The sequence below is a fragment of the Mustela erminea genome, chromosome 3, assembly GCF_009829155.1.
Source record: "Mustela erminea isolate mMusErm1 chromosome 3, mMusErm1.Pri, whole genome shotgun sequence".
Taxonomy (NCBI): domain Eukaryota; kingdom Metazoa; phylum Chordata; class Mammalia; order Carnivora; family Mustelidae; genus Mustela; species Mustela erminea.
This window is the reverse complement of record NC_045616.1, coordinates 18,193,857-18,215,644: the sequence shown is the minus strand read 5'-3', so window position 1 is coordinate 18,215,644 and position 21,788 is coordinate 18,193,857. Positions and strand designations below refer to the sequence as shown.

Genomic DNA, 21,788 nt, shown 5'->3' with positions numbered 1-21,788 from the left:
AAAATAATGACACAGGGGCATCTGGGTGGCTCAGTCGGTTAAGAGCCTGTCTTTGGCTCGGGTCATGATCTCAGGGTCCTGGGATTGAGCCCCGCATTGGGCTCCCTGCTCGTGGGGAACCTGCTTCTCCCTCTCCTTCCCTGTTTATGCTGTCTCTCACTATCTCTTTCTCTAATAAATAAAATCTCAAATATAAAATAAAATAAAAAGTAAAATAATGATATAAATACCCATGAATCTGCCTCTCTCCCTTTAGAGTAAGGGCTGGCTAACCCTCCTTTAAAGAGCCAGATAGGAAATATTTCCAGCTTTGTGGGCCATATGTTTTCTGTCACATCTTTAACTCGAGCATTGCAGAGCAAAAACATCTGTAGACACTATGTAGGCAAATAGGTATGCTGTGTTCCAATAAAACTTTATTTATGGACCTTGAGATTTGAATTTCATATAGTTTCCATGTGTCACAAAATATTCTCCTTTTGATTTTTTTTTTTTTTTTTTTTGCCATTTAAGAAACATGAACACCGCTCTGAGTTCGTGGGCCATCCAGAAAAGGGTAGTGGGCCAGATCTGATCGCTCGCCAACCCCTAATTGAGAATGCTGCCAAGAACTCATACTGTGACTCCCAGACCAGCAGCATCAGCACCACCTGGGAATTTAATAGTGATGAGAATTCTGAGGCCAACCACAGACCTCCTGAAACAGAAATTCTTGGGTCAGCATCTGTGTTTTAACAAGTCTTCTGGATGATTCCAAAGCTGCCGAACTTTGAGAAGAGCAGACTTACATCTCTCTTTGAGCTCCTTTTCAACTCACACTATAGTGTCTTCTTCCAGCAGCTAAGTCATTATCCTCAAGGTTGGGGGGTTTTGTTTTTAAACTTTGGGGGAAAAAAATGTTTCATTTTCATTGTTATAGAGGTTTTTTTTGTTGTTGTTGTGTGAATGAAACATAATTTATCTACCCATTCTCCTAACGATAGCCATTTTGGTGGCTTTCTGTCTGGGGCTATATTATAAAAAGTATAGCTATGAATATTCTTGTACATGTCTTCGGGTACATGTGCGCTCAAATTCTTCTTGGAGATAAACTTAGAAATGGAATTACTGAGATTTAAGGTATTCTAATGATCAACATCACAAGATAATAAATACATTTCAAAGTTGTGACAACTGATACTCCTTTCAACAAGGCCATTTTTCTACCATTTGGCATTTGTTAGATGCCTTTTTAACAAGCGAGTAGACATAAAATGGTGCATCGCCGTGGCCTTGGGCATTCATTTCTTAGATTACTAATGGAGTTAAATAACCTGTATAAGTTTATTAGCCACATGTGTTCCTTCTTCCATAAAACATCAATTTGTGTGTCTTTTCCTTATTTTTTCTTCTGTATTTTTTTATTTATTTGCAGGGGATCTTTATATATTTAGGCTACTCCCATTACCACTTCTTAATCTTCTTTCTCTTAAGACTTTTATTTAGCCAGCCTATTGTCTCGTGCTTGGTGATTCGTGGCTTTTGCTTCTACATCTTGAAGCTACCACCCTCAACTCAGCTACTCAGAGTCCCAGTCACCTGCTTCTCTTGTATTAAAAAAGCACCAAGATGGGTTCCCTGGGTGGCTCAGTCGGTCAAGCACTGGACTCTTGATTTTTGGCTCATGTCATCATCTCAGTGACCTGAGGTCGAGCCCTGTGTCAGGCTCCTCACTCAGTGGGGAGTCTGCTTGTCTCTCTCCCTCTGCCTCTCCCCCCAGCTCTCATGGATACACACACTGTCTCTCCCTCTCTCTCTCAAGTAAATAAATAAATCCTTAAAAAAAAAACTAAAATAAAAGTCTGAAAATCTTAAAAGCCCATATTTATTATTATTTTTTAAAGTATTTATTCATTTGAGAGAGAACAAGAGAGAGAGCCCGAGCAAGGCAGCAGTAGGCAGAGGGGAAGCAGATTCCCTCACTGTTTTGTGTTTTTTTAAATGGCTCGACCAAGAGTTAAAATAACTAGAAAACATTCATTTATGTTTCTCTTAAAGATCCAGTAATAGAAAATCTCCTTATTTTAATCACCTGTCATTTTGACGGTTGTGATCGAGGGCCACCTGTGTGTCACGTCGGTTGAGAGGCTATGAAGGATATAGAAATGTGCCAACTATAACCCTGATTTCCAGAAGCTGACAATCTAGTCAGAATTTACATGGAATTACTGAACAAATTGCACATATTTATTCCCTTCACACACACACACACACACACACACACACACACACACAGAGAGTTTACTGTTTACTATTCTGAAAGAAGAATTATCCATAGACTCTGAGGGTACCAAAAAAAAAAAAAAAAAAAAGTCAGATCCCAAGCCCAGGTTACTCTTGATCTAATGGAGAGCAGGCAAGGCTGGGGGTGGGGGTCGGAGTGACAATTAGGATCCAGTTAAGTCAAGAGCTCGAATAGAGAAGTGCACAGGATTCTGTGGAAGCATGAGGAAAAGGGAGTCAGGGAAAGCTGCCTGGAGGAGGGGGTGCTGAGTGGAGAAATATACGAATTAACCAGCTGGGGAGACTTCATCGCTGGATGTTCAAAGTGCCCATGTAAGAGAGCCTGGGAGAGAGGAGAAGAGGAAGGTGGAGGAGGGGACAGGGTGGGGGGTGGGGCATGGGGTGGGGGGAGGTGGGCAAAGCCTCCTTCCAACTCTGAAGAATTGCTGAAAGCCCTGAGAGTGTGGCAAGAGATCCATGTTGTAAAGACAGAGTAGAGTCTGGACTTGATCTTCAGGGCAATGGGAAGCCAGGGAGAGGTTTTAATGAGGACAGTGATACGGTCGTTGGATTTCATTAGGGAAAGATCCCCTGGGCCTCAGGGTGGGAGGTGGAATGAGGGGGCAGGAGGGAGCGTAACCCAGTGAGGGCTGCTGGGCGAAGACGGTGGTGGTACAAACTAGGGAGCACTGGGCACACAGGGAGGTGGGGATGGAGGTAAATGGAGGGGGCTAGTTGGATGGGGGGGTGCTTTACGGAACGGGGTGTGGAACTTTTCTTGCCTAGACAAGGGTCATCTTGAGATCCTCCGGCCTCAGAAGACTCCAAGGCTAGGCTTCTGATGCCCCAACTCCCGAAAGGACAGATTTCACTTCTGGGATCCCTGCCTGGGCCAAGCCGGCCTCATGCCCCATTCCTCCTGAGCCAGCAGTGCCCTCAGCTCGCCGGACCGAGTTCAGGAGGCTGGACTCCCCAGACAGGGACTTCCTACCTTCTTCCACCCTCTGCCTGTGTTGATAGAGCACACGTTTCCCAAGACTTCACATAACATGTCAGAGGAATTAAATACATTTGCACAATATACTCTCACCGTAGACACAGAAAACACTGGGCGACTTTCTAAGCTGAGTGACTCACACGATTTGAAAGACACACACTGCCGATCTATAACCAATAAAGCATTTCCGTGTTTCCTCCAGGATCCTAGTGTTCACACGTGATTCCAATTTTACACAGCAAACGTTGACAGACAGGACCTCACGTCCTCACCCCATGACTCATAGCTAAAAAGTAGGAATAAAAACAAACAGAACCCAAACAAACCCCACCCCGCAGAAAACCACCACCACCCCAAAACCCTCATTCATGGGAACAGTAGGAACCCACGTAGGCCCGCTAAAAGGGTCCAGAATGTCACCTCACTCCCATGTACGGGAAGAGGAAAGGACAGAATGTAAGAGAGGGAGCCGGGGCTGGAGGCTGGGAGGCTGCCAGTGAGTACCCAGGAGGGATCTAAATTCTGAGGACACAAAGGAATCTAAATCCTGAGGACTGGGCACACAGCATTGTACAGAAAAATAGCAGACAGACCCCTCCGTGTTCAGGAAGGTGTAGGACACGAGGCTGGGAGGCAGGCAGGGCTGCCCCCAAAAGAGCAGTTAAATGGAGAGAGTGGGCCCTCGGAGGCGCCTCTGTGTACCCTTTGACCTTAACCTGGGGCCCCCATAATAGGAAACCCATTGCATCGGAAAAGGAAGACGGCTCACCTGTTTTGGGAAGAGGGTAACTAATATTAAATAAATCTTCTAGGAAAGAGAAGATGGGACCTGTGATGTTCAGAGCAAAGTCTGCATTTCCATTCTCGATGGCGTCTTTCCGGGCCCAGATGCGTATCTAAATCAAAACAATTCAGTGGCGATTAGGAAAAGCAGTCGTGACTTTGGCAATGGGGGGCCTGCCTGCACCAGTTCCCTGAATGCTCTAGAGTCCAAGCCTTACCTTTCCAGAAGAAGCTATGGAACAGAACATTGGCAGGTCACCCCTGAACAGCATGGGGGGTTAGAGGAGTGCCGACCCTATGCAGTCAAAACCCACAGATCACTCTTGGGTCTCCAAAAACTTAACTGCTAATAGGGCTGCTATTGACTGAAAGCCTTACTGATCACAGGAACAGTCACTTAACACATATTTCGTCTCTCTGTTACACACTGCTTCTTACAAGAAAGTGAGCTACAGCAAAGACATTATTAAGGAAATCGTAAGGAAGAGAAAATACACTTACAGGGCTGAACTAAACACAAAATCTGTGTATAAGCAGTCCTGCTGGGCTCCAATCTGTGTTGTTCCAGGGTCAACCAGAAACGTGTACATGTAGCCCTGGAGAAGATCCAGAAGGCTGTTGGCTACGATGTGAGCAGTGATTCTCTGGAAAGGGTCATTTCAATGTTTCCCAGTAACACATCTAACTTCGAGAACTCGGAAGTGGTCCTTGTACCCGTATCTACCCTGACAGGAAGTGTAGACTCTGTCGTTGAAGGAAAGGGCATCTTGGACCCTTGCTTCCCCTTTTTAGGACCTATTTCCAGTGTTCCCAAACAGAACTGTGCAGTTAGCAGGGCTTATACAGTGTGGTACGGATTGCAGGCGTCCGCATCGTGCAAAAATTTTTTTTTAAAGATTTTATTTATTTATTTGACAGAGAGAGAGATCCCAAGTAGGCAGAAAGCCAGGCAGAGAGAGAAGGGGAAGCAGGCTCCCTGCTGAGCAGAGAGCCCGATGCGGGGCTCGATCCCAGGACACTGAGATCATGACCTGAGCCGAAGGCAGCGGCTTAATCCACTGAGCCACCCAGGCGCCCCCACATCGTGCAAATTTAAAATGGCTTCTTCACGCTTGTTAATGCTAAGGTCGTGAAGAGGGCGAGCTTCAAAGTTTTAAATAAGGCTATAATTCCCTTCATTCAAAGAAGTTCACCAGGAGTTTCATGATTTTACAGCCGTGGTGTAACTGAATCACAGTCTCTGTTTATGATATTTCCTCTTTCGTAGGTAAAGAGACATCCTTGCCTTGGTTTGTTAGTTTAATGTGACCGAGCTATTGTTGGGGCCTTTGGGAACTGATTTTGCCACTCTGGTGGTTCCTTTGTTTCTGTTTTATTATTGTCATTTATTATTATTATTATTATTTATAAAATATTGTAATTATTTGAGAGAGCAAGCACAAGCAGGGAGAAAGGCAGAGGAAGAGGGAGAAGCGGGCTCCCCGCTGAGCAGGGAGCCTGATGAGGGACTGCATCACAGGACCCTGAGATCATGACCTGAGCCAAAGGCAGACGCTTAACGACTGAGCCACCCAGGCGCCCCTCGTTATTATTTCAATATGCAATCATTGTCTATGCCACGACAATAGCATCAGAGCACTTTTTGATGGGGTTGCTAGCATTAATGCCAGGGAACACGCACGAAACTCAAAAAACCCTGGAATGAAAGTTAGAAATGAGGGGGTGCCTGTGTGGCTCAGTGGGTTAAGCCTCCACCTTCGGCTCAGGTCATGATCCCAGGGTTCTGGAATTGAGGCCCGCATTGGGCTCTCTGCTTGGTGGGGAGCCTGCTTCTTCCTCTCTCTCCCCCTGCCTACTTGTGACCTCTGTCAAATAAATAAATAAAATCTTTAAAAAAAAAAAAAAAAAGAAAGTTATAAATGAGGGAATTAAGGTAATTGTCCTGACATGAATACCGTCAATTTGAGAAGGAGTTCTCTGCTGAACACCAGAGAAAACGCTAGAAAGATGAAAAGCAGGACAACAATATTTGCAGAATGCTGAGCTCCAAGAATGCATTCACCTTCCTCTGCTTGTATTTCTGCTGGGAAATTTGTCTTGAACTATGTGAATTTGGAATTATGTGAGGTCTTCAGGAATGTTCCCTTTTCACAGAATGCAACCACCTGCTTCTGGGGCCTCTGACCTCATGCTTTTCGGCCTCCCCCACGCTGCAGAGGCCTCCTTCTCCTGGGAAGGAGGCCCCAGGATTCAGCCCTGCCCTTACACTGCGCTTACCCCACCCCCACCTCTAGTTCCAGGCAAGGGGAAGATGGTGGCACCCAAGCCCACACCCAAGCTCAGTGGAAAGAACACACCTTCCCCGTGCATTCAAGGTGGATGCATTTTTCACTGCAACATTTGGGGAAATAACTGAACCTCTGTAGGATCGACTTTCAGTTTCAAAACTCCTCCCCTAAACTACCATCTTATAAGCTGAAGGGGAGGCTGACAATGGAGACTTCAACCTGCATGGGGGCGGGACTAACACCAAACAGTGAGGAATACTTGGGAGATACAGCTGTAAAGTTCCTTCAAAATCACAGCTCGCCACCCCCCAGTGTGATCTTGGGGTCCTCCCTGCACCCAGCAGACCTCAACACCTTAGAGAATTTGAAAATTTTTACACGTGCCTGTGTGCACCAAGGTCTACTCAAAAGATGTTATTTCCAACCTTAGGTCGGTGTTTCCTCGTGTCAAGGATTAACCGCCTTTTCAATCTCACTAAATTTTTATCTCTTCCTTGACAAGCAATTGTTTGTATCATCCGGACCTCTTCCAAGAGAACATTCTGGTTCCCCTGTAGGATAGACGGCGGACTCCTTCCCTTTGTAGAGAGCTGAGCCTGTGCCAAATGCAGCATTCCACTGATAAATTCATCCCAAGTTTCAATGTTCTGGCGAAGAACATGCTTCTCTTAGGCCCGTTCCATTTCCTCTTTGCTTCAGTGACAGCTGGTTTTCTTTTCAGGGCTATCTTTCACCAAGAAGTGGACGGGCCCCTTTTTCTCAGACTTTCTGTGGAAGGGCAGCCCCGAGAGCCACAAGCCACTTGAGCTGCGGGAGCTGACACACCCCCTTGGGTGACTCCGTCATGCCAGGTCCGAAGCAGGTGTTTCACATCATGCCTGAGGAGATTTGTCAGGAGGGGTCTTGAAGGTTTCATGTGGCCTGTGTTCCACCTGTGAATCTGAAGGTCCCACCAGTGTCCCTTCAGGAAGAAAGAAATCAGGCTGCAGCCTAGAGCTGAGGAGAAGCTGCAGTTTGCCTGGGAGACGGTACAGTTCATTCAACCTTCGGAGGAGTAGCTGGGAGGGAGTGATTTTCTCCCTGGCCAGAGGCTTGTCCACTCCACAGTACAAGTCCACGGTATAAGCCTGGAAAATGCTGGGCCCAGGACAGAGTCTCCACCCACTCTGGGGGCTTGATTGTCCTCAGCTCTGGGAGGTGGACGCCAGGAGAAAGAACACAGCTTGCGGAATTGGCCTTACTTCCCTCCCTGCTCCAGGGTGAGCCGTGAGCCAGCAGGTGAAGGACTGCTGCAGGTACCCGGATTATTTGCCCCAAGGGTGACTACAGAGGGCAGGCATAACTGGGCAGAAACAAGGTGTTGGGACAGGGCACCTCCTTCACCCAGCTCCGGAGAAGTGCCGGATGCCCCTGAGTTGAGCCAGCCCACAGCCCTGATTCATCACCTGCAGGCACCGTTTCCCCCACGGTGGTTGTTCCCGGCTGGGACCTGGGGCTGTTGGGGATGCTGGACACACTGTCACCCCCTTCAAGGCTGCAGTCACCTCATGGACTAAACGGCCGGCATACCTGAGCTTCGAGGTGCTGGTGTGGGAGAACCGTGGCAACCCATCTGTAAAGTTTCCTTTCCTTTTCCTTTTCCTTGCCTTTGCCCTTGTCTTGCCCTCCCTTCCCTTCCTTCAGTTCTTTTGTTCTTCTTTTCTTGATGTTATTTATTTATTCGGGAGAGAGGGAGCAAGCATGATCAGGAACAGGGGCAGAGGGAGAAGCAGACCCCGCCCCCGGAACATGGATCCCAATGGGGAACTCAATCCCAAGACTCTGAGATCATGACCTGAGCTAAAGGCAGATGCTTAACTGACTGAGCCCCTCAGAGGCTCCCCAAACTAAGAGTTTCAACAGAGCTTGGAAACAGTCAAAGGGGCCGCCAGGAGGTGACGATGGGAGATGGAGGTGTAACCCTCACGGATGCAGAAGGAATGGCCCAACCATCCGCAGCCAGGACAGAGGCACCCTTACCTGGATGGTCTTCCTCACTCACCTCTTTGCCCCTTTCGCTTCTGTCCACGTAGGCATAGTCACATACGGCCAAAGCCACTAAGTAAGTCGGCATGTGGGGTGTCGTGGAAAAGGTAGTGACGGTCCACGTGCTTCCATTCGTGTCTCTCCTCACAGACTGACCTACGGAAACCAATTTCAGTCCAGATCACTGCAAACCAAAGCACTAACAGCCACCTTTGAAACGATGTGTCCGGGCGTGTGTCACCCAGTAACTTCCTCCCAGCCAGTCCCCAGAGTCTGAGCCGTTTGGCTTTCTCCATCCTGAACAAATCAAAACCATATGAAGTGAAACAAGTCAGAGAAAGACGAACACCATATGATTTCACTGATGTGTGAAATTTTAAAAGCAAAACACATGAACCAACCAACCAACAAGCAAAAAAACTGGAAACAGGCTCATAAATACAGAGAATAAAATGGCGGTTGCCAGTGGGATGGGGTTTGGGGAAGTGGGCAAAAGGGGTGAAGGTGGGGGTACCTGGGTGGCTCAGTGAGTTAAAGCCCCTGCCTTCAGCTCGGGTCATGATCTCAGTGTCCTGGGATTGAGCCCCGCATGGGGCTCTCTGCTCAGGAGGAAGCCTGCTTCTTCCTCTCTCTCTGCCTGCTTCTCTGCCTGCTTGTGATCTCTGTCTATCAAGTGAATGAATAAAATCTTTAAAAGAAAAAAGGGGGAGGTGAAGGTGATCCACAACTACAGACTTCCAGTGATAAAATCAATGCCACGGAGGGGCGCCTGGGGGGCTCGGTAGGTTAAGTGTTTGACTCTTGGTTTTGGCTCAGGTCATGACCTCAGGGTTGTGAGATCGAACCCTGCCTTGAGCTCTGTGCTCAGCATGGAGCCTGCTTGAGATTCTCCAGCTCCCTCTGCTAGCATGCTCTCTCTTTTCTCTCTCTTAAAATAAATAATCTTAAAAAAATATATTAATGCCATGGTGATAGATTGTACAGCAATAGAGAATGTCATCAAGAATCCTAACTTTGCATGGTGACAGAGGGTGACTACACTTATCATGGTGAACAGTTCTTAATGTCACATAACCGTCAAATCTCTATGACGTACCTCTGAAACTCATGTAATCGCTTATGTCCATGATACTTCAATTAAAAACAAATGAAGAAACAGCATTAGGAAGATCTAAGGACAGCATCTTTCCTCTGAATCAGTATCTTGAACAATACTGATGGAGTGCTAAATCCACGGGAACTAGGAGGCAACTAAGAGACAACCCACCTCTTCTCTTTTCCACCACTTCTGTTTCCCAGACCCGTCCAGCTCTCAGAACACTTCATCTAGAGCCTCCCAGGCCCACAGAAGGTCAAGGAAGGGCAATCTGACCATCATCACGTTTCAGCAAAGTCTTCTGTGGAGGCAGTCTTGGTCTTTAAAGCCGGGGACCGGATATCTTGTGTGAATGGGGCTGGCATAGAGTCAGTCACAGGGAGTGGTGGGGACCACAGTGGTGGGGACTGGGGGGCCATCCGCAGCCGACAGCCTCTCATGAGCTCTAACTATTGCTGTCACGAAGGACCTGCATGCCTGGGGTCCTTGGATCTTCTAAGTTTACAAGGAAGTAAAAGATCTTGATTTTTATGAGAAATCTCTGGATTTTTAGAAGTTCAATCCGAAGAGGGGAAAAATCATGTGAGCCAAATGAAACACATCTGTGCACCAGATTCAGACCAAGTCTGCTGGCCTGTTATCACTGATGATCGATATGGAAGGCCAAATTTGCAGGCAGACGGGCCGCCCAGGAATAAGAACAACGTGGTGTCCCCAGTTTGCAATGCAGAAAGAATCGAGATTTACCATCATTGAGATGCTGGTGCTGATACGGACCCTAAGTGCCCGCTTTCCCTAATTATAATACCCTGCCAATGCATGGTCTAGAAAAGCTGTTGATAAAGGTATTAGAGGGGCGCCTGGGTGGTTCAGTGGGTTAAAGCCTCTGCCTTCAGCTCGGGTCATGATCTCAGGGTCCTGGGATCGAGCCTTGCATCGGGCTCTCTGCTCAGCAGGGAGCCTGCTTCCTCCTCTCTCTCTCTGCCTGCCTCTCTGCCTACTTGTGATCTCTCTCTCTGTGTCAAATAAATAAATAAAATCTTTTTTTAAAAAGGTATTAGAGAGTTAAATATATATACGTACACAAATATATGCCTGTATACATACACATACCTATGTATCATTAATATACACGTATACACGAGGACAGGAAACATTACTTACCCAGCTTTGGCATGTTGGAAAGGGCCACATAGCTCGGATCATGAATAATTGTAACATTAAAAGTTGCCTTTAGAGCTGGCTCATCAAAACAAGGAAACACACTCCTGGCAAACGTGGGTTCCATCTGAGATGCCAAAAGGGCCCTGCAATACATTTTTGGGAAAAATCTATTTATTTTTGTTTCAAATTAGGGGAAACAAAAAAAAAAAAAATACGGAGGGATGACGGCTTATAATTATACTCAGGAAGGAGCTAGAATGTTTCCCTTCATCTTCCTCGCTGCCCTTCCAGTTAAAACACACACATTTTCGTTCTCACCACACCTTGGAATTCTTGTAAGACCTAAAATACAAAGGACCTATTTAATTTTTGACCACAAAATACTATTTACTTCATTACATCATATGCCTTTAAAACCCTGTGCAAACAAAATAGGAACAAATATAGCAAATACGCAATGACAGGCTTTTGAGAACCAAGTTATTTTTTAAACGAGGGTGACTTTTTGGGGCACGGACTATCGCTCTCATCTTCCACTGCAGCGCAAGCAACGTCTGCTGCAGAATGTCTACATTTTTATCTTTTTGTCCCATGGTCCCTCTTCTTCCTGGTTGAAAATTTAGAAAAGGTTTTATTCTGCACCCACTGGGGTAAGTGATCTAAGTCCATGCCAAACGAAAGAAAAATAACTTTCATTTACATTTGGGTGGATTTATCAAATCCCTACTGCTCCTTCCCCCATCTCCATGGAAAATTACAAAAAGTGACATTACCCCACAGCACACTGGTGATTTACTAGGAAAAGTTTAGAGACAAGAGTGCCCTGGGCTAATGAAAAGATCTGCAGGTTCCGCCTCTGTAACACGGTCTGAATCTAAGAGATGGGTCCTCGCTACCAACTTTCTTCTCAAAATAAACCCACAGTCTCATTAAGACTTGGCCACCTGGGGCCCTGATTTGGAATGACAACTGTGGATGCTAATTCCTTTTTTTTTTCCTAAGGTCCTGGGGCTTGGTGTCCCAGATGGATTTACCCTTGTTTCAGGCCCAGCTCTTAGATAAATAACAGGGGAATTCAACAGGTGTGGAGGAATATGGGCCCCCCATTATCACACTCATCTCCACTCAGGGCAAGGCCCCCCACTGACATGAAAATTCACATGCAACAGTCATGCCTCTCCAGGAAGCCAGCTGGATGTGTTCATAACCTCACTGTGACAAAACAGTAATTTTCTTTTTTTTTTTTTGCAGATGTAATTAATTTTATTTTTCTTTCACATGTTTATTATTAACATATAATGTATTATTAGCCCCAGGGGTACAGGTCTGTGAATCACCGGGTTTACACACTTCACAGCACTCACCGTAGCACATACCTTCCCCAATGTCCCAAAAAACGGTAATTTTCAACAAGCCTGTCTTGCCCTATATGTTTCCTCTCACTTAACTTTGCCCCAGCTCGCAGGGACTGGAAGGTGGCCCGTGACCTCTGACCTCTGTGAACTCTGACCTCAGCCACTTTGGGGCAAGACTTTGCTCCGAGTCTTGCTAGCTGAGCACCCCTTAACAACGAGTCACACCTTCCTGCTCCTGCACCCAGAAAGTAATGGCACTATCGACCTTTTACTGCTGTTTGAACTTCCACCTTATTCATGACTGAATCTATCAATGAACAACCTACAGATTCCCTATATTCTTTTCAGTCTCCCAGATTGCTCTCCATATAGCTGAACTGTAGCAGACTTCAAGGAGGGATAAGTTAACGGCGTCGGGGTGGAGAGCTGGAAGTCACCAATTACAAAGGATTTAGCAGATGTCAAAGGTCACAGTTGAGGTCAAGCTGAAGACAACCGTAGTTGTCTTCCTAATAAAGGTCAAACTACCGGAAGTTAGGGGTCATGTATTTCCTCTTTGTATCATTTTTAACACTTGGTGAAAACATGGGTTTGTAGCAACTGAGTAAGTATTTTCCCAACTTCGGAGGGACTATAAAATAAAGGCACCTTGATCTGATAGCTGTATATTTATAAGTACACAGTAATTTTACGGAGTCTGTTGCCCTGGTATTTGTTTTGTAGTATTGGTTGCTATCCTTAAAAGATAGGTGATGAAGTAGAAAAAAGTCAAATGATTGACAACGTAATGGGAAGAATGCGGGTCTGGGTGGCGCAGAAGGTTAAGCGGCTGCCTTCAGCTCAGGTCATGATCTCAGGGTCCTGGGATAGAGCCCCGTATTGATCAGGGCTCCTTGCTCAGCAGGGAGCCTGCTTCTTCCTCTGCCTGCTGCTCCCCATGCTTGTGCTTACTCTCACTCTCTCTCTGACAAATAAATAAATTAAATAAGTAAAGCTTGGGAACACCTCCACTGCTGTGACTGCACAAAGCATGTGACTCTTGAGTAAATTGTGAGGTGAGAATTTCAGACTCTTCAGGCAAGTGGGAAAGTTGTATGCTCTTCAAAAGGGGCTACTCTACCTCTGAACCAAATAATATACTGTATGTTAATTAACTGATTTTAAATTAAAAAGGCAGGGGGGGATGGGGGCTACAGGTTCAAAAAGGCTAAGCAGAGACAACCAGCTCAGAGTCACGGCTTTAACAAACAACAAGCACATGCCTTCCCATTTTGTGATTTAGGCCTCTAGAAAAGTGCAATAAAAGAAACTCTTGGATTTTACTCAACTATTTCCTCCCTGGTTTTCTGCAAACAAACAAAGCGGGAAAGATCCCTATAACACACAGCCTTTTTGGCATGTAGTCTTCACTCCCAAGGTCAAGACCAGCCAGCAGCACACACGATCTGGTTATGCCACATCTGGGAACTGAAGGCTGGTAGTAGTTTCCCCGCTCTCTCTGCTTTGGACTCAAGCAACCCTGTAAGGATATCCTGACCTCAGAAAAGAGAACCATCCATCCTCTGGTGCCCTCAGAGCTCATCGAAACATGCTATTACAGTGCCTGTGAAATCCGGGTTGAAAGCGGTCAGCTGGGGCGGGGGGTAGTTAATTTGGGAGAGTTTGTCTCGTAGGGGCTTGGTATTTCAAAGCCACTCTCTTGTCCTCTGGAGAGGTATTTCAAAGCCACTCTCCTGTCCCACGGAGAGTCCTAGACTCGCCATGTTCTTGTGTCGGAGGAGGTCTTGGGGTCAAGACCACATGATGTCCTTGGGCGGTCCATCTCCTGCCACATTAGAAATATACACTCAGTAAGGTATTTCATTCCAAGGCATTTATGGCTGCCATATGCCTACAGATCAAGCTACCAAGTGCTGAGTAACATAACTGGCCAAGGGTTAAGTAAGACCTGAAAGTGGTCCCCACTGAGTTGTTTTTGTACAACGACACACTCAGAAATCCAAATGTTTAGTAAAGACGGATGTTACACCACTGGTCTGCGGTTCAAGGCTTGGCCCATGAATCATGTTTGTTTATTACTTGTGTAACACGATCTTAAAACTGAAGTTTCCACCAGGCAACAAGGCATAATAGAGGTACAATTCCAGAAGAAGGTGCCAAACCATGTTATGAAGATTTTCAAAGTGGATGGCCTCGAGAACCTACAGGGCCTTCTTGGGCTTCTCAACTCCATCAAAGATAGATGCGAGAGGGAGTCTGGGTGGCTCAGTCAGATAAGCCTCTGCCTTCAGCTCAGGTCATGATCCCAGGGTCCTGGGATCGAGCCCTCCATTGGGCTCCTTGCTCGGCAGGTAGTCTGCTTCTCCCTCTGCCTCTGCCCCTCTCCCCTCTGTTTATGCATGCTCACTCTCAAATAAATAAATAAATATAATCATTTTTTAAAAAGATATAAGGAAAGAAGTTCAGGGAATGGAGACAAGAAATGGGAAGAGAAATTTCTGTGGCATAGTTACCCAAGCCCTCTTGATCTCAGGGTGCTGGGAGGAGGGCAGTCCCTAACCAGGAGGAATTAGAAGGGAGAAGTTCTCTCAGAGAGTAGAGGGTGTTTCCTGAGGTTGAGAGACTTGGAGGCTGGTACCCAGCATCCTGGTGGGAAAGCCAAAATGGACACTGGTCCGAGTCTAACTCCTACCAGGAGGGACTCTGAAAGGCAGGAGGACTGATTGCTTTGAAGGCAGAACCAGAAGAAGAGGGCTACTGTCTTGAGACCCATGTCAACCCCAGGTCAGGGATATATATATGTATGTATGTGTGTATATATATATATTTATTTCTTGGGAGAGTTATGTGCCCTGAGACATGGAGTGAGCCAGTACAGGGCCTTGGGTTCTGTCCAACAGGGCTACCAACAGGAAGCTGGAGAGGCACCCCTGCACATCCCGGGGTGGCACTGAGGAAGGATTCACGAATGACCATAAGAACAAACAGAGGAAGCAGCCTTCAGGGTCAAGAAAACTGTAGGAGAAAGAGGAAAAGTGAGAAAACAACATTTGAGGGGAAAATGTATGTGCAAAGCCAGAGTCAGACCAAATGGCGAGGTAAGACCTGCTCTATGGGTCACCTCTCCCCGTCTCCCCTAGTCCCACAGGACCTGCTGTGGGACCACCCAGCAGCTCTCAGGATGGAAGAAGGGGCGATGAGAACCATGAGGTGGAGAAATGGAAACATCACTGCCCCCTACCTCACTGCAGGCTTCTAACCCAAAGCCCCCAACCCCGGCTTGGGGAAGTACGCACGGAGTGAGAGAAAGGGAGATTCCCCAGCAAATGAAGTTTAAGGCTTCTAGTATGACCCAGGACTGAATTCTCTAATTTTTGCATCTGGACAGTGTTTGTGACTTCATGTACGTAGGTCATCTGTCACCGAAGAATGAGCAGTAAATTATGGGCTGTTAGAGTATTTAGGCAGGAGCAGGAAAGAAGATCTCAGAGACTAAATTGTAAAGGACAGTGGGAGAAACGCAGTTGCACTTTTACTGAGCTGTGAGGTGTGCTTTCTCGATAGACTGGCTACACTGGTTTGCAAAACATACAGGATCTGAATCTTGGATGAGCAAAATCATCCCCTAGAGAAGACGGCTCGGCCCCATGAAGCATGTGTGTTCAACGTCTCTATAGGATAATGAAATGACCTCTTTTCTCTGTGACACCAACAACATCATGTGCTTGGCTCTGGAGTTCGCTGCTTGTTTTGATACTTCTAAATTCTTTCCTAATATTGCTCAAATTTCTCCCTTGTGTGTCATACCCTGAGGAAGGTGCCAGATTTCCTAGCATAAACAGCAACTGGAAGGAAAACTTGTTCAATTCTCCGTTCGCTCTTTCTACACCTGCACACACCGATTCGTGCCGATCCTACTGTTCTCCCCTTCATTTGTCCCTGATCAAAGACCCAAATTTTCTCCAGCCATTTCACACCAGTGAGCCCACCCTCCTCCCCTGAGGATCCTAGTCTCGTTTCTCTCAATACCTCCCTATTCTGTCTAATATTTTATTAAAGACATGGCAGGGTCAGAAAAGCAAGATGTATTTCCTAACGGACACTGTGAACGAGAATGGAATTATACATTCTTCCACCGAATTTCAAAAGTGAAAGAAAACTTGGGAAAGTCCCACCATCTTACTTTATAGATGTGAAAGCTGGTACGCTGGGAACTTATACAACTGGGGAGACAATGAGTTAAGTAGCAGGGGTAGTACCAGAACCAGGGCTCTGGGTCCCCAGGCTATGGTCCTTCCCAGCTCCCTTTCCTGGGGCCCTTTTTCATGCTTTTTAGAACATAATGTAATAAAAACTACAAGCCAACTAAGAGATTGTGAAGGAGACTGAGGATTAACTTTATGGTTAATAACATTACCAAATCTAGAGATGATCAGACTTCTGTTTTCCACCCCGATGGAGGAACATAAGCTAGAATTAGCCCTCTGTTGAACACAACTACAAACTCTTATAAAATATATAGAACCACTGTTCTCAGACACGGTAACAGAAAGCACAGGACTGTGATTCCCAAGAGAAGAGAAACTAATGAGGTAAACTCTACAATGACCTTGTCTACCCATAAGCAATTTCTCAAATGCAGCACAGGGACAGGGAACAGAAACTGAGTTTAGGGATCTCACCCAGAGGAGAAGACTATGATTGATGCCCGGAGAGATCTAGATAGCTAAAATCTGCAGGGCAAAAATCTGCACAGAATCCGCTCCTCCTCCCCGTCCCCATTGCCGAGTCTTTGGTGAAATAGTAATCTGTACTTTAGGAGGTCAAGTAAAGAAATGCTGTTGGGGGAAAGAACAGATACCACAGAGGGGGAAAACCAAACAATTCCTAGAGCTCACACGGTGCTAGGAGATGTTCAAATTCCCACAAGCCGGAGTACAGAAATCTCCAGAATGATTGGATTTTTCAACAGAGACCAGGAAGGTAATGCCTAAGCAATGAATTAAAGTAGGTTTAGAGTAAAGGCGACTTTTGATTCACTCTCAAAGGACTTAAAAACAAGCCATGGGAGATCAGGCAAGGATTGAGAAGGTCACCATATAACTTATGTACCTATCTAGAAAAGACAGCATTCATTAAAGCAACATAACAAAATATTGCATTCAGCAACATAAACTTTGAAATGTCAGGCACTCAATAAAAAATGAAAAAATGCCCAAATATTTGGAAACTAGGCAGCACGAGTTGTAAATAACCCATGAATCGAAGAAGAAGTCAAAAGGGAAAATATAAATATGTTGAACTGAACAAAAATCTTAAAAACATGAAATTATTTGTGGCATGCCACTAATTCAGTAGTTAGTGGAAAATTTATACCCCTAAACACCTATGTTAGAGAAGAAAAATAGCTTAAATCAATTACCTCACACCCATCTGAAGAAAAAGAAAAAGGGGTGGCTCAGTCAGTTGAGAATGTGGCTCTTGATTTTGGCTCAGGTCATGATCTCAGGGTTGTGAGACTGAACCCTGCATGGTGCTCTGCGCTCAGTGGAGACTCGGCTTGTGAATTCTCTCCCTCCTTCTCCCTCTGTCCCTCCCTCCCTCCCTCTCTCGTTCTCTAAAATAAATAAATAAATCTTAAAAAAAGAAAATAGAAAAAGAAAAGGGAGCCCAAAATAAGAAGAAGAAAGGAAATAATAAAGAATACTATGTAAATCACTGAAATGAAAAATGATAGAGAAAATCACTAAAACTAAAAATTGATTCTACAAAAAGATTAATAAATTATATAAATCTCAAGGCACACTTATCACTTATTGTCTATCAGAAGTAGAAGAGACCTTGGAGAACCCCACCCTTTTAACTTTCAAAAAGCTGAGGACCCTGGAGTATAAGTCACTGTTTAGACAATAAGTAAGTGCCAGAGGTGACATCAGAACCAGGACTTAAGCTCCCATAAGAAAGAAGACACAAATGACCAATGTCAGGAATGAGAGAGGTGACATCACTACAAATTCTACAGATACTAAAATAATAATAAAGGAATGGTTTAGAAACATTAATTATACTTAAATTTGACAACTTTGACTAAATGGGCAAATTTCTTGCACAACCCAAACTCCTAAAGCTTACTCATAAAGAAATAGATAATTAAAATAGCCTTTTATTCATTAAAGAGGTTTAATTTGTAGTTAAAAACCATCCCCCTGAAGCTGTCAGGTCCACGTGGCTTCATTAGTGAAAGTTAATCAAGAATTTAAGAAAGAGTTTATACCAATTCCATATAAATTCTTCCAAAAAATTAAAGAAGAAAAACTTCTAAATTTATTATTTGAAGCCAGTGTTATTCTGATACCAAAGATACCAAGACACTGATACCAAGACAAAGGGAAAGAAAACTCATGAATGTTGATACAAAAGTTAAAAACAAAATTTTAGTAAATCAAATGCAACAAAACATAAAAGGATAATATATCAAGGCCAAGTGGGATTTATCTTTCAAATACAGTATTAATTTATCATTAGAAAAATCAATCAATGTAATTTACCACATTAACAGACTAAAAAAGAAAAACCATATGATCATCTCAAAGATGCAAAAAAAAGCACTCGGCAAAATCCAGCATCCAATCTGATAAAAATTCTCAGAAAATTAAAAACCAGAAGGGAACTTCCTTAATTTGTTATAGGGCATCTACAACAGGGAGGATGAGGAGGAAGGGGAAAACAAAGAGGAGTAAAAAGAGGGGAGGAAGAGGAGGAAGAAGAAGAAAAACTACAGGAAAAAATAATAATAGTGTAAGAATGAATGCTTTCACCTTAAGAAAAGGATCGGGCGCCTGGGTGGCTCAGTGGGTTAAACCGCTGCCTTCGGCTCAGGTCATGATCTCAGAGTCCTGGGATCGAGTCCCGCATCGGGCTCTCTGCTCAGCAGGGAGCCTGCTTCCTCCTCTCTCTCTCTCTGCCTGCCTCTCTGCCTACTTGTGATCTCTGTCTGTCAAATAAATAAATAAAATCTTTAAAAAAAAAAAAAAAAGAAAGAAAAGGAACAAAGCAAGTGTATCTGCAACTAAGCACTTTTATCCAACACTGCAATAGACACTCTAGGCATGGAAGTAAGGCAAGGAAAAGCAACAAAAGGCACCTAAAGTAACAAAGACGTAAAACTGTCTTTATTTGAGATGATTTTTCTATATAAGTATAACTACTTATATAGAAAAACTATGGAATTGTCAATTTAGTTAAGCTATATTCATAGATTGGCACAACTTAGGGAAGAAAGGCAGAAAAGGAGTTGAAGACAGAAATAGGAACAAAGAACAATAGCAATAAGCAGAAAACAATAGTACACATGATAAATTTTAATTCACCTATATTCAACTATGATATCAGAAATGAAAGAGGAGTCATCAGTGCAGATCCCATGGACATTAAAAAGATAATAAGTACTATGAACTACTCTATGCTCACACATTTGATCTTCTAGATAAAATGGACCAATTCCTTAAAATACATAATGTGCCAAATTAAAAAAAAGCAGAGAAATGATTCCTAACACATTCTGTGTGGACGGCACTACCCCAATACCAAAACCAGACAAAACATTACAAAAAATATATAAAACTATTGACCACTATCTCTTATGACCACAGATACAAAACTTGTTAAAATATTAGCAAACCAAATCCAACAATGTATAAAAAGAGTTATAAACCACAAGCAAGTGGGACTTACCTCAGGTATATAAGACTGGTTCAACACATGAAAATTAATAATGTAATCCATCACATTAACAGACTACATAAGAAAAATCACACAATCTTATCAATAGATGCAGAAAAAGCATTTTCTATCATTCATGATAAAGACTCTCAGTAAAATGGGAATAGAGGGGAGCATCCTCACCCTGATAAAGACTATGAAAAGTCTACAGCTAACTTCATACGTAATAGTGAGAACTGAAATCTTTCCACTAAGGCCAGGTATAAGCAAGGATGTCTCCTCTCACCACTCCTCTTCAACATTGTGCTGAACACCTTACTAATGCAATAAGTCAAGACAACAAAATAAAAGATGTATAGATTGCGAAGAAAGAAACACTTTTTAGTCACAGATGACATGATTGTCTATGCAGAAAATTCAAAAGAATAGACCAAAAAACTCCTACAACTAATAAGAAATTACAGCAAGTTTACACTATATAAGACTAAGATACAAAAGCTGATTGCTAGGGCACCTGGGTGGGGATAAGAGTCAGATTATCAAGATGTCAGTTCTTCCCAACTTGGTCTGTAAATGAAATGCAATCCCAATAAAAATCCCAGCAAGTTAAGTTTGTGGAGATCAACAAACCAATTCTAAAGTTTATATGGGGAGACAAAACACGCAGAACAGCCAACACGATATTGAAGGAAAAGAACAAACTTGGAAGATTGACACTATCTGCCTTCAAGACTTACTACAAAGCTATGGTAATCAAGAGATTGTGATATTGGTCAAAGAATAGACAAATAGATCAATGGAACAGAATAGAGAACTCAGAAAGAGACCCATACAGATACAGCCAACTGATCTTTGACAAAGGAGCAAAGGCAATGCAAGGAGTAATGATAGTCTCTTCAACAAATATTGCTGGAACTACTAGACATCCATGTGCAAAAAAATTGAATCTAGACACAAACCTTACACCCCTCACAAAAATTAATTCATAATGGGTCAAATTAACTTACAATGGGTCACTTTAAAATGTAAAATTCAAAAACATAAAACTCCTACTAGAAACATAAGAGAAAACCTAAATGACCTTGAGTATGGGTAAGTCTTTTTAGATACTACACCAAAGACATGACCCATGACAGAAATAACTGATAAAGTGGACTTCTTTAAAACTGAAATATTCTGCTCTGCAAAAAATAGTATAAAGAGAAAGAGAAGACAAGCCACAGACTAGGAAAAAAATATTTGCAAAAGACATATCAAATAAAGGATGGTTATCCAAACTATACAAAGAACTCTTAAAACTCAGCAATAAGAAAAAAAACAACTGAATTGAAAAATGGGCCAAAAACCTCAACAGACAACTCACCAAAGAAATTATACAGACGGCAAATGAGCATATTAAAAAGTGCTCCACATCACAGATCACCAGCGAAATGCAAATTAAAACCACAATGAGATAAAACTGAACACCTACTAGAATGGCCAAAATCCAGAACACTAACAATACCAAATGCTGTTGAGGATGTGGAGCAACAGGAACCCTCATATATTGTTGGTGGGAATGCAACATGGTACAGACAGACTCTTTGGAAGTCAGTTTTGTGGCTTCTTACAAAACAAAACGTATTCTTACCATATGACTCAGCAATTATGCTCCTTGATATTTACCTAAAGAAGCTAAAATTTCAGGTCTGCACAAAAACCTACATAAAGAGTTGAGAGCACCTTTTTCCATAATTGTCAACATTTGGAAGCAAATCAAGGTATTTTTCAGTAGGGGAATGGATAAGTAAACTATGGTACATCCAGACAATGGAATATTATTCAGTGTTGGAAAGGTATGAACTATCAAGACATGAAAAGACATGAAGGCATCTTATTTGTGTATTACCAAGTTAAAGAAGCCAGGCCTGAAAAGGCTATGTACATATAGTATGATGCCAGATATAAGACATTCTAGAAAAGGCAAAAACATGGGAACAAGAAGATCAACGATTGGAGCAAGGGATGAGTAGGCAAATAGCAGGATTTTTAGGTCAGTTAAAATACTCTGTATGATCTTATAATAATAGATACATGTCATTAGACATCTGTCCAAA

The 21,788-nt window shown here is 43.7% G+C and overlaps 1 protein-coding gene across 2 annotated transcripts in view; it reads right to left on the bottom strand.

The window, feature by feature from the left end:
- Positions 1 to 21,788, bottom strand: part of LVRN (laeverin) — a 68,576-nt gene that overhangs the window by 40,973 nt on the left and 5,815 nt on the right. For both annotated transcript variants that reach the window (XR_004283821.1, XM_032335404.1), the window contains exons 2-4: positions 10,616 to 10,758; positions 8,372 to 8,511; positions 4,029 to 4,155 (exon numbers count right to left, since the gene is read on the bottom strand). Coding sequence is in view for 1 of the 2 variants with exons in the window: in XM_032335404.1 (XP_032191295.1) it covers positions 4,029 to 4,155; positions 8,372 to 8,511; positions 10,616 to 10,758 (410 nt within the window). In the remaining variant the exon portion in view is untranslated. The remainder of the gene's footprint in view (positions 1 to 4,028; positions 4,156 to 8,371; positions 8,512 to 10,615; positions 10,759 to 21,788) is intronic.